At 30.8% G+C, this 12,935-nt stretch overlaps 3 protein-coding genes across 3 annotated transcripts; all 3 read right to left on the bottom strand.

Moving 5' to 3' along the window:
- Positions 1-1,562: 1,562 nt before the first annotated feature.
- OCT59_025439 (uncharacterized protein) lies at positions 1,563-2,078 on the bottom strand (the record flags this gene model as incomplete). Its single annotated transcript, XM_066138466.1, has 1 exon — positions 1,563-2,078. One exon carries the CDS (start codon positions 2,076-2,078, stop codon positions 1,563-1,565), a length of 516 nt encoding a protein of 171 aa, XP_065992103.1.
- Positions 2,079-7,059: 4,981 nt separating this feature from the next.
- OCT59_025438 (uncharacterized protein) lies at positions 7,060-7,583 on the bottom strand (the record flags this gene model as incomplete). The annotated part of the gene is made up of 2 exons (XM_066138461.1): positions 7,060-7,506; positions 7,581-7,583. 2 exons carry the CDS (start codon positions 7,581-7,583, stop codon positions 7,060-7,062), a joined length of 450 nt encoding a protein of 149 aa, XP_065992102.1.
- A 2,957-nt stretch (positions 7,584-10,540) lies between these two features.
- On the bottom strand, positions 10,541-12,065 carry OCT59_025437 (uncharacterized protein; the record flags this gene model as incomplete). Its single annotated transcript, XM_066138456.1, has 2 exons — positions 10,541-11,723; positions 11,806-12,065. The coding sequence occupies 2 exons, from the start codon at positions 12,063-12,065 to the stop codon at positions 10,541-10,543; spliced, it is 1,443 nt and encodes a 480-aa protein (XP_065992101.1).
- Between the last annotated feature and the right edge of the window lie 870 nt (positions 12,066-12,935).

Raw genomic sequence — 12,935 nt, 5'->3', positions numbered from 1 at the left:
TGAACATATCGCCCTTACTTGTAATGAGAAGAATGGTTTTATCCCGATAGTTTCTGACGTGAATCGAGGAGACAAAAAATAGGGAATATTTATTTTTTATTCCCAAAACTTGCGGATTAAATCGGGGACATCCTCCTCCAACCGGTCAGCGGGTTCCCAAGTGGCTTCGGTATCTGGGTATCGTTCCCACTTGACTAGATACTGGTCTTGACCCTTCCTGATGCGATGCCGGAGTATCCGCTCAGGTACAAATCTTTCGGGTTGCCCTCTTATCACGGAGTTAGGTGGGGGATGTTCATTTTCTGGAACAATCTGCAACTCTTTTCGGGTGTATGCACATCTGGATACACCTAGTCGCCCGTGTGGTCCATCAAGAAGATACGTAGGAGGCTGTTCGGGTGAGAGGATCATTTTTTTGATGACACGGATATTGGGATTCCATCTTATATCACCTGTACGAAATTTTCCATGGAGTTTATTCCCGAGTACTGAGATAGGTTCATCTAACTTTACTCGAACACGCGTTCCTTCAGAGAGAAGTTCCGTCTTTTTTGACACCTTGGGTGACCCAGTCGGAATGTCTGGGGGATTTCTTTGCCAGAGTTTATCTATTTTATTAACTACATCACAGAAATCTTCTGACCATTCCACGGATGTCACCCCAGTCTTCAACTCCTGTGCCACCATTCGTTTGAGAAGAGGTTCTTGAATAGCTTGGATAGCTCGTTCGGCATATGACTGCTGTTTGTGTCTTCCTGGCTCTCCGAACCTCATCATTACCCCTAGGCTGTTCAGGAAAAAATCACGTACCTGATCATTGGTGAATTCTGATCCGGAGTCTGTCTCCAGTCTGTGTGTTGGTGGCTTAATACGATTTCTTCTGTAGATTTTGACAAACCCGTTTAGAATCCTATTTGCAGTCTTATCCTTTAGGGGTTCTGCATCGACTCGTTTACCCGCGACTTCCACCACTACGAGGAAATAGTGGAATCCTTTGGGGTCGACTGGCATCTCTGCGAGATCTGCCTGATGCGTCGCATTTGATTTCCATACAACTACTCGTGGACGCTCTGATGACTTTTCCTTTAAGGGCTTTTTGTATAGGTTGTAGTGCTCCTCACCTTTTAGAATTCGTGCCGGTACTCCGGAGAGATTGTAGTATTTGTAATAATTCTCTAAATGCGACATATTACGACAAATTAAAGGAAAGATTTCGGACTTCAAATCTTAAGATGACACGATTTTACTGCCTAAAGTGTAAGAAGGAAACCGAGACTGCTAGTGAAATACAAGATATGACCACAAATGGCTGCTATCGTTTACATGGTGACTGTGTAGTTTGTGGGATGCATAAGAATACTTTTACTGGGATAGACTGGGTTATCAAAAAGAAAACCAAGGAGAAGAAAAAAGAAACCGCGGCTAAAAGACATCAGACGGCGTATAATCGGCAATGCAAAAAACTTGGGCAAAAAATTTTAGAGGCTGATGACGCGTGTAAACAGTGTATTGATAAATACCTTAAGGAAGCAAAAAAGAGAAAGACAGATTAGTACCGCCTTCTAAAAGTATTCCTCATCATCTGAGTCATCGAGAGATACCTCTCCATCATCTGATTCATCGTCCGAGTCATCAAGAGTGCGGCCTTCCTTAAGCAATTGGATGTTGTACGTTATTTGAGTCCATTTCTCCCAGTCGGACTCTTGCGTTATAAAGCCACATCTGAGGAGAGCTCTTTCTACTGCCACCATTCCTGCGAACCTAGTGTATTTTTTCTGATCGGCTTCATTGAAATTGCCAATGGCCTCCCTGTAGTAGTCTACTGCCTGTTTGTATACCTCCTCAGCTTCTTTATATCGCTTCCACAACTTGGCTTTACAACCGTTGTACCAGAGTCTGTTTATCTTGAGATGTTTTCCGAATTCTTTGATCGGAAGGTTTCTGACCATCTCTCTTACTATGTCTGGGTCGTTGAAGGGCGAAGCCTGCATTTGGATCCATTTACGGATTCCATAGATGTCTACAAGATCGAGACCAAGATCTTCGGCAAGAGAAGTGGCGGCGTGTAAGTTTATCATTGTATGTTACTTATAGTTACCTAATCTTCAATTGCCGAATGTATTTTTTCTGACGGGGGCAAGTGGTTATAGTTCGGTGGTCATAGTTTGATGGTCATAGTTCGGGTGCCATAGTTCAGGACATAGGGGGTCATACTTGGGGTCATAGTTCGGCTGCCATAATTCGGGTGCCATAGTTCAGGTGCCATAATTCGGGTGCCATAGTTCAGCTGCCATAGTTCGGCTGCCATAGTTCAGGACATAGGGGGTGTTACTTGGGGGTCTAGGTGAGTATATAAAGGGTAATCATAGCGTGAATCGGGTTTTGGGGTCTAAGGGGCTGACTAAGGCTGCCATAGTATTATTATAAGGTTTTTCGTACTATGGCAGGTACTATGGCAGGAGATTCTGTCTGATTTCGGCTTTATTCGCGTTTTTATTCCGTTTTTAAGTAGTCTGCCATAGTTGCCATAGTTGTCATAGTAAGTTATATATAAGAAAAAATGTAGAAAAAAAATAAGTGGAAAAATACCGTGGCAGACCATGGTACTGTGGCAGGTAAACCTGCCCCACGGAGGGGGGATGTAGGTACTGTGAGGCCGCGAGGCCAAGGTGGGAGGAGCGTAGCGAGGCACACTACCAGCCCGACGACGTAGTAGTTTTTTTAATATTATGAACAGTTTACTAACCGTTCTTGTTTTCCATATAGGTTTCGCAGGAAATAAAGGGCAAGAGAAAACGAAAGGGAAAGTGAAAATGAAAGGGGAAGTGAAAACGAGAGGGGAAGCGAAAAATGAAAGGGGAAAAGAAACAAAAGGAGAAGCGAAAAATGAAAGAAAGCGAAAAACGAGAGGAAAAGGGGAAAACGAAAGGGATAGGGTAAAAATGATAAGGAAAAGGAAAACGAAAAAGAAAGGGAAAACGAAAGGGGAAAACGAAAGGGGAAAACGAAAGGGAATGAACTTCCGAAGGATGGAAAAAAGCCAAGATTCATCTTGGTTTTTTTTTTATTTTTTTTTAATATTATGAGCGGTTACTAATAACCGTTCTTTTCTTCTTTTTTTAGGATCGTGGGCTTCCGAGTTCCGAAGAACGGAAAAAGCCAAGATTCGTAAGTACGAATCTTGGTTTTATTCTTTTATTTTTTTTTGTGATATTAATGAACGGTTACTAATAACCGTTTTTTTTCTTTATTATTTTAGGTTCGGGTTGGCTTCCGAGTTACGAAGAACGGAAAACCCCAAAGATTCGTAAGGAATCTTTACTTTTTTTTTATTTTTGTATTTTTGTATTATTACGAACGGTTTACTAACCGTTCTTATATTTTTTTTATAGGTTCGGGAAGGCTTACGAGTTCCGAAGAACGGAAAACCAAGATTCGTAAGTAAGTACGAATCTTGGTTTTTTTTTTGTTTTTTTTTTAATTTTATTAATGAACGATTACTAATAACCGTTCTTTCTTCTTTTTTAGGTTCGGCTCTCGGGTGAGCTTCCGAAATATAGAAACTCCAAAGATTCGTAAGTACGAATTCTTTGAAGTCTTTTTTAATTTTTTTTAATAGAACGGTTACTAACCGTTTTTTTTCTTTTTTTTTTGTAGGTTCGGCTCTCGGGCGGGCTTCTGAAATACAGAAACTCCAAAAATTCGTAAGTACGAATTTTTTGGAGTTTTTTTTTATTTTTTTATTATATGAACGGTACTAACCGTTCTTATTCTTTTTTTAGGTCTCGGGTATTTTGGGTGGCTTTCGAATAGCAGAAAACCAAAGTTTCGTACTATTACGGTACGAAACTTTAATTTTATTTAATTTTTTTTTATTATGAACGGTTACTAATAACCGTTCTTTTCTTTATTTTTTTAGGTGGACTTCTGAGTTCCGAAGAACAAGATTCGTAAGCTTGGTTTTTTTTTCTTTTTTTTAATATTAACGTTAACGAACGGTACTAACCGTTCTTTTTCTTTTATTTTTTAGGACATTAATTTCTCTCTTTTTTTTGTAGATATCGGTTTTCGACTTTGGGACTTGGATATGCTGATATGGTAAGTTTCGATTTTCGATTTGAAAATTCGAAACATAAAGGATTGAAGCGCAATTTATCCTTGAAGGTTTGCTTAATGTTGTCAGTGTTTAATTCATAATTTTTTTGGTATGTCGTAAAAACACATCATGTGATTATTGGAAGAGCTATCGCTCGGAACTACTTATATTTGAGGATAAAATTATTTAATTGCTACAATTGAGTATATATTTAATGCAAATGTACTATATATTTACCATAAATGTACTATATGTTTACCACAAATGTACTATACTTACTGCAAATGTACTATATTTTACTACATAATTACTACAAATAAAAGTTGTATTTACTGCACAATTACTTTTATTAGAACTTATAATTACCATACATTTATGTTAATTTGTTACATCGCTACTATATGTTTACATTATGGTAAATTTACATTTATACTAATTTTCTATATACTAACTATGGAAGTACTGCATCACTACACTATATTTACTATAAAATAGCGGTACGCCTACTACTTTTTAATATATATATAGTAGATGTGTAGTGGCCACAAAGCCGCTATTTAACCTGTTTCTGTAATGTAGTTTATTATTAAATCAACAATTTCTTTAATTAATTAATTATATAATATTGTAAAAATATCAATTTTTTTTGAATTTAAAAATCAAACTATTTATCCAGCGTTCAATTTAATTGAAAATCTTAATCATCTTTCTATCAACGTCGGTCAATTTTCTTAAATGTTATATTGATTTGTAAATAATATTTTATTTCTTTATTTAATAATAAGAAAAAATTGAAAGAAAAAGAAAAAAAATTAGGGGGAAAGAAAAAGGATAAAGAAAGAAATCGGTTCAAAAAAGGGAAATTTCTGAAAAAAAAGGAATCTGAAAAAAAGTAAGTACCAAAAAAAATTCTGACAATAATTCGGTCCAAAAACAGTGAAAAAAAAAATTTTTAAAAAAAACAAATAACAATACAGTCTAGAAAAAAAGATCGAAAAAAATAAGATAAAAAAATCGGTCTTAAAAGACCGAAATAATAATAGGATTATTTAATAAAAAAAAGTTGGAAAAAAAAATTAAACTTATAAAACGGGAAAAGAATAATAAAAAAACAAATTTTTCGGTTTGAAAAAAAACGAAAAATTTAAAATTAATAATCAAAAAAAAAAAAATTCTGATTAAGATAAAATTTCATTAACTTGAAATTGTATTAGTTGATTGAAATGTACAACGGATCGAATAAATAGATCAGGCAGAGGCATGCGAGGCATGTCAGGCATGTCACGGATTTTAATTATATGGCATGGGATTTCAAGTTACACAATTCAAATTATTTTGCCAAACGCCAGACAAATTTTTTTGTTATATAGATTTATCAAAAAATTTATTATAGATTTAATTACAAAATTATTAATATTGTTATGTATCTATATAATTAAAAACAATCTCGCTAAAAAAAAATCCTTAATATCAAAAAAAAAAAAATTTCACTCAAATTTATTAGTCGGAAATAATATTGAAAAAAACAATCTCAATAAACAAAAAAAGTTCTCACTAAATCAAAAAAATTCTCACTAAAAAAAAAATTTTCTCGCGAATTAGTAAGAAACAATATCATAAACTAAAAAAATCCCACTAAATATCGAAAAAGCCGTAGGACATAGTTCTAATCCGATTATAGTCTTGACCCAAACCAAAAAAAGAATAAACAATATTTTTTGGGTTAAAAAAAAAAAATTCCGAAAATTTTGATAAATTCTGATTAAAAAAAAAAATCATAAAAAAAATCAATAAAAAAAAGGACTAAAAAGGTAGTTTCAGTTTTTACGGTAAAAACTGAAAAATAAAAAAATTATTATTGTTTATCTAATAGAAATGGTTAGTTGTGGCAATAAGAAAAATTAAATTTTTTTTTGTTAGTATTAAAATCCATTAGAATAAAAAAAATCCAGTTAAAAAATTAAGATTTTATGATAAATACGAAATAAATCGGACGACTCGGACGTAAGAATATCACACTTTTTAATGTTACACAATTTAAATTATTTATACGGGGTAATCTAAATATGGCCAATATAAAGATATATGATAATAAAAAAAATGTATAAAAATAAATAGTAAATAAAATATTACATAAAAAAATATTATTATAGATTATTATAAAGAGAAAAAAACTGGAATGAAAAGTATTAAAAATTCAGTTTTTAAAAAAAAAAAAATGGAAAGAAAAATTATTAAAATTTTGATTTAAAAACCAAAAAAAATAATATATTAAAAAAAAGATCCGGTCTTGAAGAAGAGGCCAATGAATTCAAAAATAGTAATTTCAATACAACCATTACAAGTGTAACAGTTTTTTAATTATTGGCAAATAATAAAATCGTATTTTGTCTTATATAGTAAATTTACATACTAGTTACTACTCACTAATATCATATTTTCCGTTCTTTTGATTGCAAAGAAAACAAGTCATTTTGAGGAAAAAATTTCTTTCCGGAACGAATGATGTAAAATGTACTGTATATATTACAAAATAATGTAATATATATCAATGTAAACATAAGCCAAAAAACGGTACGCCAAGGTCACATGGAAGAAGAAGTTTGTTGATTGATGATACTGAGGATATTTAGCGAAATTTCATATGATTAGTGGAACGAACAACTCATATATCACTTATCACTTACAGATTCTATCATATAAATTATGAATTCACCCGAAAATTATCCATACTTTTATGTTAATGAAAACAAGAAACAATAGGAGAGGATATAATAGATAAAAACAGCAGATAACATGAGAATGATTTGAACCGTTAAAAAGTTTGTCCTATTATTTTATTATCGATCGTATGCGTTACGTTTTATTTTACATGATTATTTATAGTAATATATTATTACAAGCTTGATATATTAAATAATTAAAAAGCATCTATTATACCTTAGTGTTATATCAACATATAATTACACGTCAGGCGTCTCGACAGCATGTTCGTAGAAATCCGTTTCTACATAGTATTTTGCAAGTAAGTTCTTGAATTCAGTTTGATTGCTTATTTTACTCGTTTTAGTAACACTATCACTACCCTTTTCTTCTTCTTTCGAGATATTTAACTTTGTGCTTCTTTCACCATTAATTTTCTCCAATTCCTCAAAAAGTTTCTTCCTATCCTGCTTTATGAATATAAAACGTGACATGAACCCGAATGGATCCACCTTTTTTTCACCAAAGAGAAAGCCGAAAATTCCCCAAATACCAAGATAACCGCCGATATTAGTAAGAAGGACAGCTATAGTGAGGGATGGATTTTCAACCTGCGCTACAATGTTCTCGGGTGCGATGATCCCGACATCATATGCTGCTGCCGGTCGAGAGTAATCTATGAAACCAAATGTTCCTACGGAAGATAGCTGAAAATTTCGATAAGAGCTTCCATTCAAAGCTTTATGGTGAGTTTCTGCATATTGGAATAAGCCACCCACACCATTGAAAAATAGAAATCCTATATTACTAAATTTGTTTCCCTGAGGAATATAGGTTGGGTCCAGTCCATTTCATTGTTGGTGTCACCAATGAAGACAAAAGCACCACGATCACTATCACCAACTATACTGCTTATGCCACTAGCATTTTCATCTTGACCAAAACCTAAGACATAAAATCCTCCAGCGTTACCCCTCAGCTTTGACGATGAAGATGATGTACCGTTAAAAAACCTGCACTTGCCATTACTCCCTATAAGATCACTAAAGTCACCAACTAAATCATCAGGTAGCTCAACTTTATTAATATAGTTATTAAAATTGGTATAATATTTGGCCGTAACAAGTGTTGGTCCATTATGTATTAAACAGACAAGTATAGATGGTGGACTTTTGTTCAATTCTACCGTCAAAGAAAACTTGGGAGGATCATGGATCATTTTATAGATATTATATACTATAACTCCTATCAAGCCAGCAGTTAGAAGCAAGAAAACGATTATCTTAAATATTCTTGTGTGGGCGCTTAGAGTATTGTCAGCGACGAAAATTTGTCGGCGGAGGTGTGGAAATTGAAAAATTCGTACGATGAATATAAGAATTATGATAGTTACACAGCGATAGCGAACAAGCCGGGTATGCCATTGAAAATCTCATACAATTTATGATCCATATTATATTTTTTAGTTTTTTACTAATATTTTTATACTTCTAGGTTGTGTGAAACAAGAATAGAGAGTATATTTTTGTCTTTTTTTTGATATTTTATTTCTTCCTGTTGCATTAATTTTTTATGGTTAATTTATAAGGAACTCAAAACCCATCATTTATCAATATTATCTAAGTTAATTCGATTCTTTTACGTACTTTGTTGATTGTTCTCGCTATAATTTCCAAAAAACTACAGTGGCAAGTGCATTATGCATTATGTTATTAATTGTTCTCGTTAAAATCCAAATAGAAAGTTTACTTTTGGTACACAATATAATGCATGTATCAAAGTTACTCATTGTTTAGAAAATAATTTACGGCACATGCATGTTTTGAAACACACCCGGAATACAAAGTTTTTATGCAAACAAGTCCATGACGATCAAATCCTAAAATGGTATCATATGCTTTATAAATAGCTAGTTTCGGATCTTGTATTCGTTTGATCTATCCTTGAAGTCTTTTTGGGGATAAAACCAGGAACATTTATAGGTAACAAGAAAGGTCAAAAATTTTATAATAGTTCTACACAAGGTCTTTATAGGACTCCGAACTATACTGATATGGGTGGGCGTCGCAACCTTAGTAGCCTTTATTTAGTTAGAATTTAAAAATGCGTATAATTGGTTAAAAATTTCAATATACTAGTTAGATTTTAACTTTGCATAATTTTAATAGTAAAATATTGGGTTTGCTCATTTTATATATTTTTTGGAGATAAATTTCCTTTTTTAGAAATGGAAGTCTGTTACGCATACCACGATAATCAAAAAAAATAAATCTTTTTTTTTTTTGAAAAATTCTACAAAATGTTTCGTTGAAAATATTCTAAGAAAATATGTTGCCCATGTTGTTCATGCAAAAAATAGTATGTACTGTATATGTGGAAAAAACATTAAATTAAATCGCAAATATGAAGTTTTTTCAAGCCAGCTACGAAAGAAAATATTGAGAGTTTAGATGAGATGTATACAATACAGGTTGTTAATGAAAGTAATGAATAAATAATCGATTAAATTTTAAATTAATTTAAAGTTAGAGGATTAAAAATGCATATTTTATAAAAATTTTAGGAATAAGGAGTTATAAATGCGTACTTACCATAGTTGCGTACAGCTAATATTAATTTTTTTTGCTGGATATCACCTATATTAGTATGGTTCAGGGTTCTGTTCAGGTTAACTAACGTCTAGGTTAAGTTTCCTCAAAAAAAAAAAAATTAAAATTCAAAATCCTTTCTAATATTAAAAAATAAACAACTTTTTATGATTTATTTTTTTTATAAGCGGTATTAAGAAGAAGAGTCATATTTTCAGTTTTTATCAAATTTAATAACTGTCTAATAGTTATCATAAATCTTAATATTATCGATAGTATCGATATTAGTCTTCTATATTAGATGACTAGTTATTTAGTTACCAGTGGAAAAATATTTGATCATCGATCATTTTTTAGTGATAAATATGCTTTATATATAAAGTAATTTCCAAGTTACTAATGTTTATTCTCGATATTTTGGTTTTATTAAATATATTTATTATTTTATAAACTAACTTCTTAAAATCGATGAAAAACTTTAAGTGACTAAGAAATTTATACGTAAAGCCAAAAGTTTGTGAAATTTAGTGAACATTATTCCCAGTCATGGCTTATTAAATTTAATTGTGTTTAACAATTATTGATATTCAAAGCATACACTAAAAAATAAAGAACTGAATAAATATAAAGCAAAAGGTTATAGTCAACCCAAAGTTATGTTGACCGTTCCCTGTAAAAAATCTGATCCGTGTTTTATCTTTCCATATTTTTTCCGTGAATGTATCATTTTAATGGAATTTATAGCCTTAAATTATGGAAATTTTCATCTCGCTAACACGGATATCCGTGAATGTATCATTTTCACGGAATTTTTACGGAAGACACGGAGAAATAATGGAAATATTCGGATAAAAATTTTTTATAGGGGTTGTGTTGGAGAGCCCCGCTGCCACGCCCTCCCGTTCTTCATATATATACAATGACAGAGAGGTGAGCTGGCAATACTTTAAATTAAAGTATATAAGAAAATCACTAAAATACTTTTATTTGAAGTTAAATAGCTTGTATTATGAGAGACAATTAGACTAAGGAACTGAGATAAAATTAATGAAATGAAAATAATATATGATCTTAGTATTTTGAATATTTCTAAAATATTATGTTTCAAATAAAATTAATACATTTCATCCAATGTAATAAAGATATTGTATGTTTAAATTTTTGTGATTTGAAATACTTCATAATCTTCTATAGAAAATAGATCTTCGGTATCTCTTATTATTTTTTCATAATAATTCTTTCTACAATATCTATGACTATAATCTTCAAAATCACTAGAACTTGAATATATAATAAGGTCTTTTCCAAAATAAGGACCAACATAAGAACCATTATAAAATGCATATTCTGTATTTTCTATATTACTAATAATTGAATCTTTAATATTATCAATCTTAAAAGAAAAAATAAAACTATCCTTAGTTTTACACCAACCACCAGAAGATTCCCATTTTAAAGGATTATATCCGCCAAGAATTTCTTCTGTTTCTTTCACTTTAATAAATGTAACAGTATAAAGTATATCATTACATAATTCATGAAACTTATTAGGAGTAAATCCATCTCGACTTCCTCTTAACAATAATTGAAATTTATATGGTAAATATAATTCTCTTAAATGATCAAATTTATTATTAATTACCATTTTATCAATCCGTCTTGAAATTGTTGAGATAATACTTAAATTATTAACAATTTTTGAATCAATGATTTCATCATTTTTAATATTTCTAGGAAGTGAAATATTATTGATTGGTTCACTATCAGGATTCAAATGAGAATTTAATAAATCTTCATAAAGTTGACCTTTTAAGAGTTTTTTATAAGGACGAACTTTTTGTAAGAACTCTTTTGATGATAAACTAAAAAATCTAACCAAGGGTAAACAATGTTGTAAAGTATTTTCCATTGTTTTGAAATCGTCATCTGACCAAGTATTAGGATCTGGAAGAATCGTGGGATTTTGGGCAAGACCCCATTTTAACACATGCTCCCAAACTTCGATTTCTTTCATTTGTAAATCATCGTTTTTAATAAGTTGTACTAAAGATTTTTCAGGAAGTGATGTGAAATCAAGTGATTTAAATATATTTTCTGGAGAGTTTGCCATAAAATTCGTACAAAATTGTTGAAGTTCCAACAAAGAATTTGATTGAAAGCTTGTTCTATGAACAAGTTCAAAATGTTGTTCCATCCATTCAGATTTACTCTCAATAAAATATTTCTGCAAATAATCAACTATCTCTTGAAAAAGAAGCTCACTCGCAGCCAATAAAGTATTGAAAATCTCTGAAGTGTCTTGATCATTTAATGAAAGAATACCACCATAAATATACCTATACAAAAAAATTTAAAGTTCGAATTTAAAAATTTTGAGTCTATGATATTTCATAAAAGGTTAATTGTATATAAACTTACTTTAAAATAATTTGAAAGACTTCGGGCGAAATATTTGATAATTCAATATGAGCTAAAATATTCTCCGGCTTATTTCGATTTTTGTTAGAAGCTAAAATTCTTCGTAAGTATGGAGATCGGTAACACAAAATGCTCGTGTGCGCACGAAAGATTTTTACATTAGGATCTTCGCCAACTTCAATTGTAATATCATAATATTCATCATCATCTAATAATTCAATATAGTTTTGACTTAACTTTGAAAGAAATTGCGTTGACATATTTTAGTAAAAAAAAAATTAGTTTAATGTGGGAGAAAGTGCATAAAACTACAAAAGTTTAAAGTTTAAATAATTTATTTTAATTTATTTAATTTATTTCAAATATAAATATTGATGCAGATTGTTTCCAAATTAAAATTTTAAGTTTTCATTACGTCATAGTTTGTCGATAATCATTTATTATTATGATACACTATGCAATAGACAATAAAAAAAAATCAAAATCTTCACTAATATAAAAAAATAAACAAATAAACAACATTTATTAACAGTATTAAGCCATGAGAATCAATAATAAAAAAGAAGAGTCATATTTTCGGTTTTTGTCAAATGAGTAAAAATTTAATAACTGCTTAATATCGTAGATTTTTAATATTATCGGTAGCATCGATACTAGTCTTAGTTAACGGTTTGATCATTCGATCATTTTTTAGTAATAAATATGTTTATATGGAGTATTCACTAAAATTTGTAAGTTACTAATGCTCATTCTCGATATTTTGTTTTTATTTGATGCATATAAACTAGCTTTTTAAAATCGATGAAAACTTTAAGCAACTAAAGAATTTATACGTAAGGCTAATAAAGTTTGTGAAATTTATTTTTTACTCATTAGAAGGAGATATTAAAATTGATACAATAGTTAGTACTATGGCTTATTAAGTTTAGTTGTATTGAACAATTATTGGTATTTCACGCATTTCCTAAATGTAAAGGATTAGGTGATTGAAAGAAAAGTTACTCAAAGTTAATGTTAATCGTTGCATTGGAGAATAAAATTTGTCATGCTGTTACGCTCTCCCATTCTTCATTTGTACCGGAACAGAGAGGTGATTAGCAATACAATAAATTAAAATATAATTAAAATAC

This window comes from Rhizophagus irregularis, chromosome 5 (genome assembly GCF_026210795.1).
Source record: "Rhizophagus irregularis chromosome 5, complete sequence".
NCBI classification, from domain to species: domain Eukaryota; kingdom Fungi; phylum Glomeromycota; class Glomeromycetes; order Glomerales; family Glomeraceae; genus Rhizophagus; species Rhizophagus irregularis.
This window is presented reverse-complemented; position numbering and strand designations above follow the sequence as displayed.